This window comes from Acomys minous (genome assembly GCF_964271855.1).
Source record: "Acomys minous genome assembly, chromosome: 10".
Taxonomy (NCBI): Eukaryota; Metazoa; Chordata; class Mammalia; order Rodentia; family Muridae; genus Acomys; species Acomys minous.
This window is the reverse complement of record NC_140491.1, coordinates 64,767,505-64,785,002: the sequence shown is the minus strand read 5'-3', so window position 1 is coordinate 64,785,002 and position 17,498 is coordinate 64,767,505. Positions and strand designations below refer to the sequence as shown.

The 17,498-nt window shown below is 43.2% G+C and overlaps 1 protein-coding gene across 9 annotated transcripts; it reads right to left on the bottom strand.

Annotated features, from left to right (window-relative positions):
• Positions 1-2,155: 2,155 nt before the first annotated feature.
• Positions 2,156-16,887, bottom strand: LOC311606301 (interleukin-37-like). 9 transcript variants are annotated; one of them, XM_084797522.1, is made up of 9 exons: positions 16,788-16,887; positions 13,290-13,372; positions 12,901-13,072; positions 6,899-6,975; positions 6,297-6,389; positions 5,126-5,182; positions 3,621-3,740; positions 2,980-3,122; positions 2,156-2,523 (listed from the first exon to the last, which is right to left on the bottom strand). In XM_084797522.1, the coding sequence occupies exons 4-9, from the start codon at positions 6,915-6,917 to the stop codon at positions 2,290-2,292; spliced, it is 666 nt and encodes a 221-aa protein (XP_084653648.1). In that variant the 5' UTR covers positions 6,918-6,975; positions 12,901-13,072; positions 13,290-13,372; positions 16,788-16,887; the 3' UTR covers positions 2,156-2,289. The 9 variants fall into 9 exon arrangements, with proteins under 9 accessions (XP_084653648.1, XP_084653647.1, XP_084653644.1 ...); XM_084797521.1 differs by lacking the exon at positions 12,901-13,072 and adding an exon at positions 12,817-12,837; XM_084797518.1 differs by lacking the exon at positions 12,901-13,072.
• Between the last annotated feature and the right edge of the window lie 611 nt (positions 16,888-17,498).

Below are 17,498 nucleotides of genomic sequence, written 5' to 3'. Positions count from 1 at the left end.
AAGAGCTGTTCTTCCAGACAGAGCTGGGCTATGCTCTGCCATACCCAGTGCAACAGCTGCCTTCTGTTTACAGGAGCCCCAACCCTGTGACACAAGACACACTCCAGAACTCTCCACAGGATCAGCCTAAAGGAAATGCCTGCAGGGGGGGGGCTGGCCTTTGATTCTATTGTGTGTTGCTCATTTCCATTGAATATTTCTTCCGGGAATGTGTATATAATAATTATTCATTTGCTCCTGTCCCAGCTGTATTTCTAAGTATAACCAGTTCAGGACAGCTAGCGATGACTTCGAGTAAATGGCCTTAGAATCTTGAGCCACCAGCTACTCAGGAGGCTGAGACAGGGGGGATCGGTTGAGCCCAGGAATTTGAGACTATTCTGGGTTAGGTAGAAACATCCTGCATCAAAAATAGAGAAGACTTAAATAGCCAGTGAAATGGGTCAGTGATAAGGTGCTTGCCATACAAGCCTGGTCACCTCAGTTTGATCCTTGGCTCCTTGGATCCCACAATGGAAGGAGAGAATCAATTGCACACATGCCCTACTCTCTCAAGCACACCAATAGTAACATTTTTTTTAATAGTCCATCTGTTGTAACCAGGCAAGATTTCCAGGGGTGGTGGGACTGGGACAGCAACCCAGCCACAAAACCTTCGACCTACAATCTGTCCTGCCTGCAAGATGTGCTGGCTAATGGTGGCCTAGAACTTGTGGGGGAGGCCAACCAATGACTGGTTCAACTTGAGGCCCATGCCATCAGAAGGAACCACACCCAACACTGCCTGGATGTCCAGGAACTAGGAACACAGCAGGCAAAAAAACAAAACAAAACAAAACAAAACAAAACAAAAACAAACAAACAAACAAAACAAAAAAACAAAAAAAAACCTAGCCCATATGCGTGCTACCTTAAGACCAAAAGCAAACTATCTCCCCACTCTCCAGCTGGGCCGTGCCTTATCAGCTGGTGAACTGCAAGAATTACTAACTGGCTGAAAAGAAAAACTTTTTATACTTTTATTTTATTACACATGTGTAAAATAAACTACATACAGCAGGGAGAACCATGTGACAATCATGAGAATAATGAGTTCTATACATGTTACAGTCATAGTGACTTGGCCATCTGCATTCGTCTCGTTTGAAGTAAGTGTCTTTCCTGTCTTGTTGGGTCTAAATTTCCGAATGACCCAACAAGACATGGTTCTCCCTGCTGTATGTACAGAACGGCAAGAGGGATGCGCTGGGCGGTCTTTCTAGTGGGCACAGAACGGCAAGAGGGATGCGCTGTCTTCACCAGGCTTTCCTAGCAGCAGATGGCAGCTTTTTAATAGGCAGGGGTCTTCTATACCAAAGTATTAGACATGATGCAATCAACCCTCAAGGTCAACTGCACACAAGCCTTCTCCTCTCCACCTCTGTGTCTGTGCTCCAAGTTCCCAGTCTCATCGGCTTCCCTGCATCTGATCCCTCTTAGGATCTGGGCTCCATCTCTCCTGACCAAAATGCCCCACTGAAGTGAAAAAGGCCTGCCACCTGTCTTCGGGTCTCCCAGAAGGTGGCTCTGCCTGCCACCTGCTCCAGACCCTTTCACCGTTTCCTCTTCCCGTCTGTTCTTACTTGATGTCCCACCTTTCCCCTGGGAAAACTGAGATCAAGTGTGTTTCCCATAGTCCAGCAGGTCTGGGGGCCCCATTGAAACTCTGGTGTTTGTGCTTGTAGCTTGGTGACTAATCTAAGAGCCTAGCATCACTCCAGTTACCTTCTGGAAGAAACAAGTCACCGACAGGCTGGCTACATCATGGATAGAGAAGGTCGGATATGTTTTAGATAATAGCAAACCCCTAGACACTGAGATTGTTTTCTCCAGAAAGCTAGTTTAACCTAACATTTTTAAATTAACAATACACACTGGCTGGAGAGATGGCTCAGAGGTTAAAAAGCACAGTCTGCTCTTCCAAAGGTCCTGAGTTCAGTTCCCAGCAACCACATGGTGGCTCACAACCATCTAGAATGAGATCTGGTGCCCTCTTCTGGCGTGCAGAGGTACATGCAAGCAGAACACTGTATACATATAAATAAATAAATAAATAAATAAATAAATAAATAAATAATCAGTCGTGTAGAAAAAAGAAATAAATGATACAAAAACATAAGTTTGCTGATTGCAGGTAGCATTTATACAGAGAAGATGTTTCTATTATATTTTACTTTATTTTTTGATTGGTGCCAGCCTGAGACCAAATGCTGCTGCTATAGCTGGTCTGGCCCCTCTTCCGTTGTGTTTTCAGTCTTCCACCTCACTGAGATGCGCATCTGCATTTACAAATTCAAACTGGGTATTTTTCTGTTTCCCCACCTCCATCGTCACCCCCACGGGTTGCCTGGGTGTGCTGGAGGTGCAGACAAAGTAGCCAGGGTTAGCGGCTGATTCCAGTGTGTAATAGGAGCCAGCCTTTTCCTTCAGGAAGGTGAAGGGCAGGAGCTTCTCTTGGCTCAATGAACTGAGCTCTTTAATTTTCTTTTGGAAATACAAAGGAGAATTTATTAGTAGCTGCTACAGTTTGGATCTAGAATGCCCCCCCCACCCCCACCCTCCACCCCACCCCTCCACCCCACCCCCGCCAGAGGCCTATATGTTGGAAGCTTTGATTCTTACTTTGGGACTACCGGGAGGTGAGCAGTCTTAACCCCTTACACCCGTGGATTCCCACTATGTTGTACTTTCACAGGCCCCCCAAAGCATCAGGGTCAACTGGCCAAGACTGTGAACCAAAAATCTTGTTCTCTTTAGAATGCAGTTGTCTTGGGTATTTTTCACTGTGACCGAAACGGCTAACACACAACCAGGCTTCTTTATGGGGGAAAAGAAGCAAAGGTCGAGACGGTCTTTGCTAACGTTTAGGTTGTGATTCTTAGCACTAAGGATCTGTACTTCCCTGAACTAGAGGACAGAGGAGGCTTCCTTAGCTCTTACCTTTAATTCTAATGAGGGATGCTTTGGCTTTTTGACTCCATTACAGCAAAGATAGAGTTTTCCCTTAGATACAGCCAAAGCAATGCGATTTGCCTTTGAGCCACTAGCTTTACTATGGGGTAAGTTTGACACATAAAAGGTCTCTGGAAATAAAAAACTGGGTCAGCTCTGAACGAAAAACTTGTCTCCCCGCACCACCCCACACCTCCCACATACACACACACCCCACACCTCCCACACACACACACACACACACACACACCACACCACACACTTCCTTTTCTTTCTTTTTTTTTTTTTTTTTCTTTTTGAAAGTCTCGGACACAGAAAACTTGACAAATCTTCACACTCACATTGACTCAGGAGGCTAGAACATTCTGATTCTCAAAATTTCCCCTCTCTCTATCTCTGGTTTTGCTCTCTCCCCATCTACAAAGATGTCATTTGGCTGGGGAACACCTTTGGTTCCCTCTCCTCATGTCACTGACCCATGTTCCTCACTGGCTCCAAACTCACCCTAGCTTTTCACCTGACAGTAGCACTTTCTCCAGCTGTCCCCTTAGAGAGGGGCAAGACCCAGGCCCGGGGCCTGTGGGGGAGCACATACCATCTATACTGAGTAAGGAAAAGGTGAGGGTCACCTCCTTGTTTGTTGTGCTTGTCTGGAACAGCCACAAGGGCGCTGCCTTCCAGGACTAGAATCTGCTGGTTTGTGTCACGAATAAAATGCTTATTTGGGACAACGCTCTTAATTCTTGAACCTGGAAAACAGTAACAGGTTAAAAATAATGAGCCAGTCTGAGTTCAGCTTTAAATCTTTGCTTTATGCTTCTGGTTCAGACACTATACAGTCTTCTTGTTTTTTGTTTGTTCGTTTGTTTTGTTTTGTTTTTTAACCCAACTCATTGATACAGGAACTTTGGGCCCCTTGGAGCACTGGGACCATGCTGACTCAGTGCTGATTACCTCATCAATCAATCATTCACAAGATGCCTAAGTTACTATGTTTCTCTAGATATCACTTTCCAGATTAATAAAATGGGCATTTGCCAAAATCGTGCCTTTCTTAGGGTTGAGCTGGGGAAGAGAGAAGTTGTAAAGGCCGGCCACTATTCCAAGTAGTGCGCTGAGGATAATTGGCTTGTCTGGATCCTCGCCCTGTGGGCCTACGCCCTCAGCAGAACTGCAATGCCATGTACCTCTGTCATGTCGGGTGCCCACTGTACCGATTGAGGGCAACAGAAGGGTGGGGACAGAGAGTGGGGCAGGAGGCAGCCAGGAGCAGCAACTCAGTGACAGGAAGGGAGTGGAGGTGGGAGATTGCCAGAGGGAGATACCTGCATAAAGACTCCCTATGTGGGTGGGGCCAGCTGCAGCTATGGTTGGGGATCTATCTGAACATGGCTTTACTGTGGACAGGAACGTGTTCCTGCTGCCATCTCTACTAGGGCAGATGGCTTCTCTGTGAGTGACAGAGGTCAGGAGTAAATACAGGAGTGATGGGAGAGTGGACTTAGAGTAGCAGACGGTAGTGTAATGCTCAGCAGTTGCAACATATAATTATTTGCAAATATAAGTATGTATATTATATTATATATACATATATATGTATGCATATATGTATGTGTATATATGCATATATATACTTATATATGTATGCATATATACATATATGCACATGCATACATATATAAGTATATATAAAATTATTATATATTTTTATATATACATATATGTATTATATATATATATACACACATACATACAAACATACACATGTGGGCTTATCCCTTGCCTCTTATGCATGATGCCTTTAGCTGGCACCCCCAGTTTGTACTCTCCTCTCTGTTTTCTGCCCAGACCTTGCCTACTCTGTGATCTGTGCTCAGCCTGCCATCTGGTTTGTACTTCGATGGTAAACACTCATTGAAATCTGTCCTTTCACTAGGGCGCCAAGTCCTGTGTTAATTCCCAGGGTTATTCTTTCTGATAAGTTAACGTTTTGAAGTTGCAAAGGGAAAGCAGGGTGACACATCACACGTTCTTTAGATGCATCGTGACAGAGTGGCTTCCTTTGTTGAGGAGGTTGAACAACCCCCCCACCCCACCCCCACCCCCGTCACCTCAGGACCCCTTGGAAGATCACCTGAGTGGTTGGAAGCCATGGAAACATGGCTGGAATCTGGCAGCAGGGAGCATTTTGCTGTGGAATCAGAGAAAACAAATTTGCAAATCAATTCCATTTGCTGGGAGTTTACAGTTAACTGGACTACGGAATTAGTTTAACTCCTAATGTCTACACTTTCCGAAGCATGATTAATAAGGTCATATGCGGAAGACGGGCAAGTGGTTTAAAAATGATTCTACGTCAATTCATTTCAGAAGGTGCACTTTCAATAATGTGAGGTAAGATTATTTTACAGCAAGAGTTAATTCTCAGATACATTTTCTTAAAATATTTTGGTAAGAATCACAAAAAATCGGGGGCTGGAGAGACTACTGGTTTCTCTTCCAGAAGACCTAAGTTCAATTCCTAGTACCTACATGGAGGCTCATTGTTGCTGATAACTCCTATACCAGAGGGATCAAACGCCCTCTTCCGGCCTGCATGGACACTGCATTCAGATGGTGTGCCAAAGCATATGCAGGCAAAACACCCATGCACATAAAAATATTTTTAAAAATTAAAGATTGAAAAATATTTTTTAAAACAAGAAAATTTATAATTTGTTGACCTAGCCAGATCCCTCCTGTCTGAAGGGTAATATGCTTTGATGATGTATTATTTGTTTTAAAGAAGGTTTGGGGGCCACAAAACAGTCCGCTGGGAAAGCAATGCTTTAAAGGTTTCATCTGAACCTGTGTATCTGAACTTGATCTAAAGGGCCAGCAGGGTAGCTCAGTGGGTAAACACTCCTGTCACCAAGCCCAGTGACCTGAATGTGATCCCTGGGCTGGCTTGGTGGACAGAGAGACCTGATTCCCAAAAACTGTCCTCTGACCGCCACATATGCCATGTCACCTGTCATCCTGTCCAATAAGTAAATACTGGGTCATAGAAGTAGTAGTAGCAGCAGCAGCAGCAGCAGCAGCAGCAAGAGTAGTAATAAAATAAACCTATGTTTGCTGATGATACAACTGAGGTACTGAACTGTAACACATCTGTCTCCATCACTGTCCTGGAGAAATTCCTGCAGCTCAGATGTTTTACAGGTTGGCCAGAGAAAGCAAGGCTTCCATAGGCAAAGTTAGGTAAAATTCTGTGTGTTTGGAGGCCACATTTTGAGGCCAGGGATGGATTTAAGGAGGTTTCTTACCTTCTGGCTCTGTATGGGATTCAACCAGGTCTTTGCAGCACTTCGGATAAATTTTCCCACCTGAGCGGCTATCTGAAGATGACATTTCCTGAGCTGAGAACACACAGAGTTGGAGAGGTAAGGGGAGGCAGTACCAACCTACAAAGTAAAATATTGATTATGGAAACTTTCAGCCTCGGGAAGCTTCACCTCACATCTCTAATGCCCTCAGGACATAGTCCTGTTCCATTTCTAAATGCTACCTTAATGCCAAAAGGCCAGATTCATTCCAACTCATAGTGTAATTCCAGCTTAATTTTACTTACAAAGGTAATTCTGTGTTTTCTTTTAAATAAACATTTATTTTTTTGGACATTTGCTATTTTGTATTTGCCATGTGAGTTCATTCTCCCAGGATGATGTGGAGGTTTTCCTGAATCCAGGTTCTGAGTCAGCTAGCCTGGAAGGTCCTGAAATCCTACATCCTTACCAGATTCACAATGCTGCTGCTGATGATGATGATGATGATGATATCAGAGGTCAGAGGTCACAGTGGGTCGGTATCAAGGCTCTAAAAGACTCAACTCCTAGTGTCCTGGGACAAACAAGAGTCACAATCATACCTGTGTTGTTAGGGTCCATGTTCTCACTTCTCTGGAGCCAAATAGTATGTTGCAGTTTAAAAATCTCTTTGGCGATCCTGAAAGATAAAACAACTGCTGAAGGTATCACTATCCTCAATTTCAAGTTGTACTACAGAGCTATAGTGATTAAAAACAACAAAACATGCTATTGGCACAAAAACAGAAACATTGGTCAATGGAATCAAGTTGAACACACACACAGATAGAGAAACTTGATTAGTGATAAAGAAGCCAGAAACACACATTGTGGAAAGACAGCATCTTCAACAAATGGTGCTATTCAAACTGGATGCCTATAGAAGAATCCAAATGGATCCACATTTAATGCCCTGCACAAAAGTCAACTCCTAATGGATCAGACCTCACTATAAAACCAAGTGCACTGAATAGAACCAGAATAGAAGAGAAACTGAGGAACCGCCTTGAATTCACTGGCTCAGGAAAAGCCTTTCTAAACAGAACATTGGTAGCACAACTAAGATCAATAATCAATAAATAGAACCTAATAATACTGAACATGTTCTTCATGGCTTTGTCATTCAGACGAAGCAGCAACATGTACATGCGATATAGAGCTAATATCCAAAATACATACAGAACTAAAAAAAAAAAATAGATATCAAGGAAACATCCCAGTTAAAGATGGGGTGCATATCTAAACAGAATTCTCAAAAGAGGAAACTCAAATGGCTGAGAGACACTTAAAGAAACATTCAGCGTCCTTAGCCATCAGGGAAATGAAAAGCAAGACTGCTTACACCATCAGAACGTCTAAGATCAATAAATGACAAGTGGCAGCTTGTGCTGGTGAGGATATAGAGTGAGAGGAACGTTCATCCGCTGCTGGCGGGAGGGCGAACCTGCACAGCCACTGTGGAAATGAGTGTGCTGCTTCCCAAGGAAGATGGAAATCAATCTACCCAAAGATCTAGCTATCCCACTGTTGACACATACCCAAAAGATGCTTCATACTACTCCAGACACACGCTCAACCATGTTTATTGCTTCTCTATTCACAATAGGCAGAAATTGGAAACAACCCTAGATGCTCTTCAACAGATGAATGGGGGAAAGAGAATGAGGTTCATTTACGCAATGGAGCTTTACTCAACCATTAAAGGAAAAAAATTCAAATTATGAAATTTACAGCTAAATGGATATGGATATGGATAAAGCTAATGGAAATGGATAAAGCTAAAGTGAGGTAACCCAGACCCAGAAAAACGAATATGAAAAATATGGTATATATTTGCTTATATGTGGATATTAGCTGTTACATCAATGATAACCAACTACAATCCATAAAACCACAGAGGTTAGGTATAGAGTAAGAAACTAGGGGTTACAGATAGATCTCATTAGGAAAGGGAAATAAAATAGAAAGCTATAGGTGGATGGTGGTGGGGCTGGAACAGGGGTTTCAGACTGGGAGGGAAGGGAATATAGGAAAGACAACTAAAAATTAGGGGCCATTTGAGGGATAATACGGAAACCTAATTCTGTAGAACCTTTCTAAAATATATACATTATAAAAATGATCTAAATGAACTTGCTAAATAATGAGAGAGACAGAGTCTTAGCTGGCCACCTTTTGTCACCAAATGAGGTTTCCAGTACTGGACTTGGATGACACACAACCATATTGAGTTGTTGGCCAAAGGGGCCCCATAGGAATCTCCAAATAAGCCAGGGTATTGACAGTACGCTAAGTTGTTCTTCATGAATTGACAGCAAGGCCCATTGCTGGAGACAATACCTACACAACTCATTGAACATAAAATAGTCCAGCTGGTGCCTGCATAGAGCTTCACCCTTACATCCTAGTGTCTTTGGTCCGGGAAGGTACTCTGCATGCTACCAAAAAAAAAAAAAAAAAAAAAAAAAAAAAAAAAAAAGATATGCAAACCCTAGCCATAAATCATCTGCTATTCAATGGTGTCCTGGCTGCAAGACATGCTAGGCCAATGGTGGCAAACTTTGTACCACTATTTCTTAAAAAGAAAAAAAAACAAAAACAAAAGAAAGAATACTCATAGACCAGTGCCTTTCTCGGCCATCATCAGAGAGTCTTCCTCCTGCTGCAGATTGGAACAAATACAATTATGCAGAGAGTTATAGACCTTAGAACATTCACCCCTAAGTGGGATGTATCTATCAAATCCCTTCCCTCAGGGCTCAAAGAACCCCAAAGAAGAAGGAGGAGGAAGAGGAGGAGGAGAAGAAGAAGGAGAAGAAGAAGAAAGAACATAAGAGCCAGAGAGGATGAGGACACCAAGAAAACAGCCCTTGAAATCAACATGAACAAGCTCATATGAACTCACAGCCTGGATGGGTCTGTACCAGGTTCTCTGGATATATATTATGGCTTCCAACTTAGTGTTTTTATGGGATTCCTGAGTGTTTGAACAACGAAGTCTCTTATTCTTGTGCTTTTTCTTGGGCTCTTTTCCTTCTGCTTGTTTGTCTTGTCCAAATCCAATGTATTTGTTTTAGTTCTGTCGTGTTATATTTTATTTTATTTTAAACGAATATAAATAAATAAAAATTTTAAGTCCTTTGGCATATGTGAGTCAATATTTTTTTTTAATCAAGAAAGTACAAAGAGCACGGAGAGAGTTTTTAATTGTGCTTTTATAAGTAAAGAAACTGAAATTGAAGACTGTCCTTAATTTCAGAGCTAGGATCACGTGGCTGAGACCTGAAGTTCAAATCCAGACCCTTAATTCTTTCCCCATAATACCCCAGTTATTTCTGGTCATGCTATAAATGCTTATACAAACTATCAAAGTTCACTGTTCCCCTAAGGACACACAAGGGCTTGGTGACTGTTGGGAGCACAGTGGTCCTTGAGATCGCAGAGAAGCAATAGGGAAAACAAGAACATTAAAGACATGGGCGCTGTCTCTTCAAGGGGAGAAATGTATAGCTTCTTTTCTTCCCCGAAGACTGGGGATGGAGACGGTTAACAGTCTAGGTGACCCTTGTGCTTCCTGTAGGTTTAGACCACACCTGCTCCTTCCCCTAGACCCTTACAAACAGGGCTGGAGGTGATTAATAGCCTGGTGTCCTTTGTGCTATCTGTACAACAAAGACCATTCCAGATCCTCCCCCCAGGCCCTTAAGATAACCCATCTTCATAAAAGAGGTGACATGTACTTTGAAGAGAAGTATGCCATTTTTGTGCACAGGAGACTTTTTTTCCCAAATTGTACTGTACTTAAATATGCCCTAAAAATAAACTACCCATTGTCAGACTCTAGGCATTCAAACCAACACTGGCTACTCAGTTATGCTGAATCAGACTTCTTTCTCGTCCCATCTAGATTGTTACTCTGATGGCCATGGTAGTTTTTCCCACAGATGACAGGTTGGGAATCATAACATTCTGTGATTCCATCTAGGTCAAAGGATCTTCCCAAACTCCAAAGTGCATATGAATTAACTGGGGGCCTTGTTAAAATGCAGGGTCTGGTTTAGTATGTCTGAAATGGGGACAAAACTTATTACTGTAATAAGAAGCTCCCACTAAAAGCGGGTGCATGGCTCCATGGGGCATCTCTGGATGTATCTTATAATCCCTGATAAGCTTTCAAAATCTAGGTCCCTGGTTCCATCTGAGAAGCTCAACGCAATTTCCTCTGCCATTGATAAGTTTGAAAGGCTCATCAAGAAGCAGAGTTGAGAATCAATGGGATGCAGGGTTGGGCTTTTGGATGATGCAATTTTCAGATAATCACTCTGCTCTCCACCTGGATGTTCTGTTCATAGATGAGTCACGGCTATCTCACATTTAATTTTGTATACCGTTTTAACCGATGAACTCTGGAAATCCCACTGGGAGGGGAATCGAGACTGTTTTGGCTAAAGCAAAGTATTGGCCCATTTGCACCAGACTGTGTCTGCTGTCGGTAGTGGGACACGCCACCATGCAATTTCCTCTCCTATTGCATTCAGTCTTATTATGGATCAGATAGAAGCACCAGTGTAGTCACATGTATGTCCATCCTGCAGCCAGTGTGTACCTGTGACTGAGGATAACTATGCTGTCCAACACAAAATTGTAAACTTAAAAAATTGTGATACTAAAAAAATTGTAATCAGTCATAGGGGAGGGGAGTAAGGGGAAAATGGGAGGGAGGGAGGGAGGAACGGGAGGATACAAGGGAGGGGATAACCATTGAGATGTAATATGAATAAATTAATAAAATAAAATTTTAAAAAATTTGTAATCAATATCATGGATCTTAAGATGAGCTTTGCAGTTGGCAATGCTGTGTCGTATTTTCAAGAAGCTGGACATAGCTGATAATATTTTCTTACCTTGATATTGGGGGGGGTGGACATAGCATTTACATCAGTCATTAGCTTAGACACATAGTTCCTCAAGTGTAGACCAATAGCACACCTCAGCACACTCACACGGAGACTCTGAGGTACAGATGTTGATTGAAATATAGAACTACAGACCCAGGGAAAAACATTACACTAAGTTGTGTCATTTCAACTCTTAATAAGGAGATCATCAAATATCTCTTTTGGCTTAAAGATACTGTGAAAAAAAGATCCCCAAATAACAATTAGAAATAGGAAGGTTTAGAAAACCATAGTTTAGAAGTACTGATTGGGTACAGATAAAATCTTTTAATAGTACATGTAGTAGTTGGAAGAATATTACCGTGTGATTGTGATATACATAGGAACAGGACAAGAGTAATATACCAAATGAAGAAGAACTAAGTGGCAGAAGCATGGCAAAACTAAAGGGAAATTAAAGGGTAAAGAGGGCAAGGGGCAAAGGTCAGGTGTGTATGAGGGCTCTGGGGGTACCTGACACTGTCTCATGCTTGCCAGGAGTGTGTCTGATGTTCACTGGGAGCCAATGACATCCTGTGTCTGCCAGCTCCCTCCCTAGTCCAAATGTACTCTATGGATCTGCAAAACTAGCATCATCTACAGCTCATCATAAATGTAGAACCTGGGAGGCCCAGTTGGAATCAGAACTTAGATTTTTAACAAGCTCTTTGGCTGATTCCTATTCACACTTGCTTCCTGAGATGCACTGTGCTATATGGCATAGTATCCAGTGTGGCTGACATGGAAATGCCCAAAGACATCTAAGAGGGCACTGAAAACTAGGTGCTACCCTCTACAGGTCTAGAAGGCAGACTCAACGGTGGTTGGGGAAATATTTGGCTAACACATATACTTTGACAGAGTATTTATTTTATTTTATTTGAGGCGGAGAGGACCAAAATTTGGAATCGATTTAGCAACAAAGGGAAAACAACTTAACTATGTGAGTCTTGGGGGGAAAAAAATCAGCAAATAGTAAGAAATCAGTGACCTCCAAGAGCTATTGGAAAAGTGTTAGGGAACTGGGTAAGGAACACAGGGATAGGGGTTTGAGTCAATTTTTACTTCAATTTTTCAAGCAGGATGATCCCAATATCTTTAAGGACATCAGCAGACTAACGGTCAGGCTACAGACTGTTATGGATTAGATGTGGTTTAATTCTTTGGCACTCAAATGTTGGAAGATCGGTTCCCAGTGTTAACAGATAGACCCTCATCAGGTGTGGTCCAGCTTCAAGTCATTCCTGGTCCCTCCCTGTCCTGCCATGACTCATTTCCTCTTACACCAAGAGTTAAGGTGACGCAACTGGAAGAGTCCTCGCAACAAGTAGCATTATACTGTTTGGCCTCTAAAATTGTGAGCTAAATAAACCTTATTTCCTTATAACCTATGCAGCCTTAGGTGATTCATTATAACAGTGAGTTGATAAATACACAGACATACTTGGCCACAAGGCTGAAAAAAATTCATATCAATTCTTTAGTTGGTATCTACTCAGAGGACAGCTACCTATCCATCCATTTAAAAAAGATACCATATTTACCTCTCAGGAATCAATGTCCACCTAGAAAAGAAAGTGCCAAAGGTGAGCTGCGAGGGACATGCTTAAGACAAATTTGCTAGTTACCTTTAGAATTCATCCCTGTCGCTAGAACAGAGGACCAGGTGATGTCAACAACACTCTGCTACAATGCATCAAGGAATTATATACTCAAACTCCATTCTTTACCTCACCTCATACTTCCAAGAGACTATTAGTTTCCATCACAAGCTCTTCTGGGTTAAACATCTGTTTGTACCTGTGCAAGTTGTTCAGCATATGTCTTAGAGGTAAAACTTGAAAGAGTAGAAGAGCCACAAGAGTAAAAAGCCAAGGCAACTTAATAAATGCCAATCCATTTCCCCCAGTGATGCAAACCTACAGCTAAGGAATAAGAAGACTTAGGTTTGGGTCAGAGTAAGGCCAGGCTAAAGTCACAGGTGCCATAGCCCAGGGGGTATGCCAGAACTACGTACCTGCGTTACAGATGTGTGTTTTGGTAGCTCCGAGCGGAGGCTGGAAGCTCTGAGGTATCTTTGTATGATCCTAGAGACAATTGCTTCCCGGGAGTAATAATGTGGGAGTGGATAGAGATGACATTATAATAATAACTACCATCCAATTGTTTTGATGGCTTGTCACATTGAAGATAAGTACAAAGTCCTTGATGGTTTTCCTCCTTGTCAGGTGAGGTCCTCTCCTCTGACTCTGACTGCTGATCATCAGTAATAAGCAATGGGAATGGTGGACCCATTTTCAGCCTCTTCCTGGCTATAAAAACATTGTCTTTTACTTCTAGTCCCTTGGAATACTTCTTACAATACAGCCACGTGGGTGTAAGAAGCCTGAAGCATGACAAGACCCATGTTATGAACAGTCCTGGGTGAATTCTCATCAGACAGACAGCATCACAGGATCTGCCCTGTAAGTGAGTCACCGGACACTGCTTCTCCAGCCCTGCATGGGCTGCACAGAACATGACAACCCCCTCAGCAGAACCTTAAAGTCTGCCTAAATTGCAGATTTATGCCTGGAACGAGGTACTAATTCTTAGGCTAGTTCATCCCAGATATAACCAGAAAAGAATTCAGTACCAGGACAGTACACTCCTGTAGCTGATCAAGACATATTGGCTTTGGTTCTGGATGACAGGTATAAGATAGAAAGCCACAGGAAAGCTGATAGAAATGAAGGGAGAGTGAGGAAAATCCTACAGAAGGCTAAAGAAAAAAAATATATGTTACACAGTGGGGGGAAGTTGAGCAAAAGAATATGACCTCCACGAGTTGTCAGTGCTTGTGTCCAGAGTGTTCAAAGCTATCTTGAAAAAAAATACATATTTTTTCCAGCCAAACTGGTCATATAGTAATAATGTAAACTGCTTCTAATAATTGTACTTGCTCAGACTGAAAGGGACAAAGGCACAAAAGAGGCCTTGATACACTATTGTGTATGCATTTTGCAATAATTTTCATTACTGAATGGGAATGTGAAGGGAAGAGGGCATTTTTATAGGGGGAAAATAATTTGTACCCAAAAGACCACAGTGGAGAAGGAATAACTGCAAATGTCTTGACCTTGCTCCTGAGAGACATGGCCTGTGACCCTCTGTTGTATCAGTGCAGGCCCTGTGAAAGATCAAGAGATTATGTATGACAAAAATGGGACCAGGTCTCTACAGATGGATGACTTCTGCTCTTTTTCCACATCTCTACAGTCTGGGATGCTTGCTCTCAGCATCCAGCTGCAATCTCATAAAGAGAGCCAAGAATCCCTGCAGAGAAAAGAATGCACTGTTGTTCAGAAGCCTTAGAGAAACTACATGAAACATAAGACAGACCGAGAAGGTTGTACAAGGAACCAGTGTGTGAATACGTAGATGTGTGCAACAGCAATTAATGAGAACTCAGGCTGTGAATGTGAAAGAGAGCAAGGAGGGATAGAGAAGGGTTGAGCGGGAGGAAAGGAAAGGCAAAATTATATAATTAGACCATAATATGAAAAAGAAAAGAAAAGAATAAAAAATCAAATATATTAAGTTTATAGCAACAAAACATAAATTCAATAACAAAAAAAGAGTGTTTCACAGAAGTGCTTAGGAACAAAACCATCTTAAAGCCTGAGTTTCAAGGGCTGGAAAGATAGCTTAGCAGTTAAGAGCATTGGCTGCCCTTACAGAGGATCAGGGTTCAGTTCCTAAACACCCCTCATCCAAGCTCCACGGACACCAGGCATGCATGTGGTGTTGTTATGCCCAAATTTTGAGAGATTCCCCCCGAACAGACCACCCAAGAGCCGAGTCCAAATGCAATCGCAAGGAAGTCTTTATTGCAGATTTGATCCTGGGCCACACCTCCAATGCACAGACACAGCAAATGCAAGGAAGTGACCCCAGGTCTCAACTGGGAGAGATTTTTATAAGTTTTAGACAAAGAAATGGGTTTTACAGTATATAATTGGATGGCATTTAGGCAGAAAAGCTGCACGCAGGGAGTTACAAGCCTTAGCATTTTGTGATTGGATAACAGATGTAGGATAAAGTTGATCTATAGAAAAGATTGGTTGAGCAGTTCTAGAGGGATGAACTGAGCATCAGTGTAAAATGTATTTCCAGCCTGGATTCCACCCTCTTGGGAGGCGCAGCTCTTACAGCAGCTACAATAGGACAAAAGACTTGAATACTTTGTGAAGGCGACAGAAAGGGCTGTGATCTCTCTGACAAACACTAGTAGTAGGACCCAGGAGGTGAGGGGTAAGAAAGGCTCTTGCATTTGTGATGAGTCAAACATATTAATTTAAAAATCTGTGCTAAGTACTGTTGAGCAGTAAGATGATGAAAAGTCTTGCTGTAATCCTTAGGCTTCCTTACAAGCCAAACAGGGCCATCTAGGATTTTACACAGGGCCTCGGTGATGTGATGAGGCCAGCACTGTAGGAGGATTTCTCAGGCCACCTAGCAAGGCATCAGTTTAGGTGGGTGGGTAGTTACGGGGTGGATCTGGTCCATGGCAAATGGTATCTTTGGCCTCAGGTGATGACTCATAGGCCTACGGCTGTGCCACCAGTACCTTGCCTTCAGTCTCTCTGTCTCTTGGTTGGGCTCAAGAAATGGGAACTCAACTATGGAGAATTTCCTGTCCATTGGGTAGATCTGGTTAGGAGTTTGAAGTTTACTGCATGTATTGTCCTTGGCTGGTGCCATAGTTTGAGCAGGACCCCTGGGCCCAGATCTGCCCGTCATAATGTTCTTCTTGTAGGTTTCTAGGACCCTCTGGATCTTTCTATTTCTCCATTCTCCCATGCTTCTCTCACCTAGAGTCCCAATAGGTTGTCCTCCCCTCTGTCCCACTTTCCTGATAAGTGAAGACATTCATGGGACATGCCCCTTGGGCTAGTGTCCAGATATAAGTGAGTATGTACCATTTGACTCTTTCTGCTTCTGGGTTAACTCACTCATTATGATCCTTTCTAGTTCAATCCATTTGTCACACGAATGCTGGTGCCCCATATTTGACCACATCCCCTGGATGGGGAGGCCTGGTGCCACTCAGAGGAAGGCTACCAAGAAGAGACCTGATACCCTATGTGCATATACAGGGGGAAGGGGTCCCCCTCAGTCACAGTCATAGGGGAAGGGAGTAAGGGGAAAATGGGAGGGAGGGAGGAATGGGAGGATACAAGGGATGGGATAACAATTGAGATGTAGTATGAATAAATTAATAAAATATATTTTAGAAAAAGAAATAGGAGCTCAGACAGAGAGAGGGGTTCAAGTGAGTTTCCTGTTCTTACAAGGTAGCAAGCACTGCATTCTGCTCCAGATAGCCACAGCTTCTGCTCCCTGAACCTCAAGAAACTCTAGGGCATGCAGTATGCCAGTGTCCTCGTTAGGACTGTTATTATTATTATTATTTTTTTTTATGAAATACCACGGCCAAAAAAAGCTCGGGGAGGAAAGGGTTTGTTTGGCTTACATACCCTGAGTCAATCCAGTGGATAAAGGCAAAGGTAGGACTTCAAGTCAGGAGGGAACCTGGACTCAGGAGCCGATACAGAGACCACAGAGGAGTGCTGCTTTACTGGCTAGCTCAGCCTGCTTTCTTATAGAACCCAAGACCACTTGCCCAGGAAAAGCCCCTCCCACAATGGGCTGAGCCCTCCCCACATAAATCACTAATTAAAGGAGCCTATCACAGCCGCCCTCTGAGAGGCTCCACCCACACCCAGAAGCAGTTTGAAACACATGCTGAGATTCACAGCCAAACATTGGGCAAAGCACAGGGAGTCTAGTGGAAGAGTGGGCGGGGGAGGCGGGGGTTGGGGGGGAGGATAAAACGATCTAGAAGTGGCAAGAGCTCCACAAACAGACCAACAGAGTCAACTAACCAGGTCCCAGAGGGGGCTGTGGAGTCTGAAACACCAAGGACCATGCGTGGACTGGACCTAGGTCCTCTACATAGATGTAGCCCCATGGGCAGCCCAGGCTTCATGTGGGTCCGCTAGTAAGAGGAGCGAGTGCTGACTGCCATGGACTCTGTTGCCTGCTTTTCGATCACTTCCCCCTGACGGGACTGCCTTGCCAGGCCACAGGGGAAGAGGATAAACTCAGTTCTGATGTGACTTGATGAGCTGGGTTGGGGGGGGGGGAGCTCCCCTTTTCTGAGGAGTAGGGAAGAGGGGAGGGA

Coding starts and splice junctions, on each gene's coding strand:
- LOC311606301 (XM_084797522.1), bottom strand. Junction 5,183..6,296: donor ATCCCATACAGAGCCAGAAG/GTAAGAAACCTC, acceptor CTGATTCCACAG/CAAAATGCTCCCTGCTGCCA. Junction 3,123..3,620: donor CAAGCACAACAAACAAGGAG/GTGACCCTCACC, acceptor TTTTATTTCCAG/AGACCTTTTATGTGTCAAAC.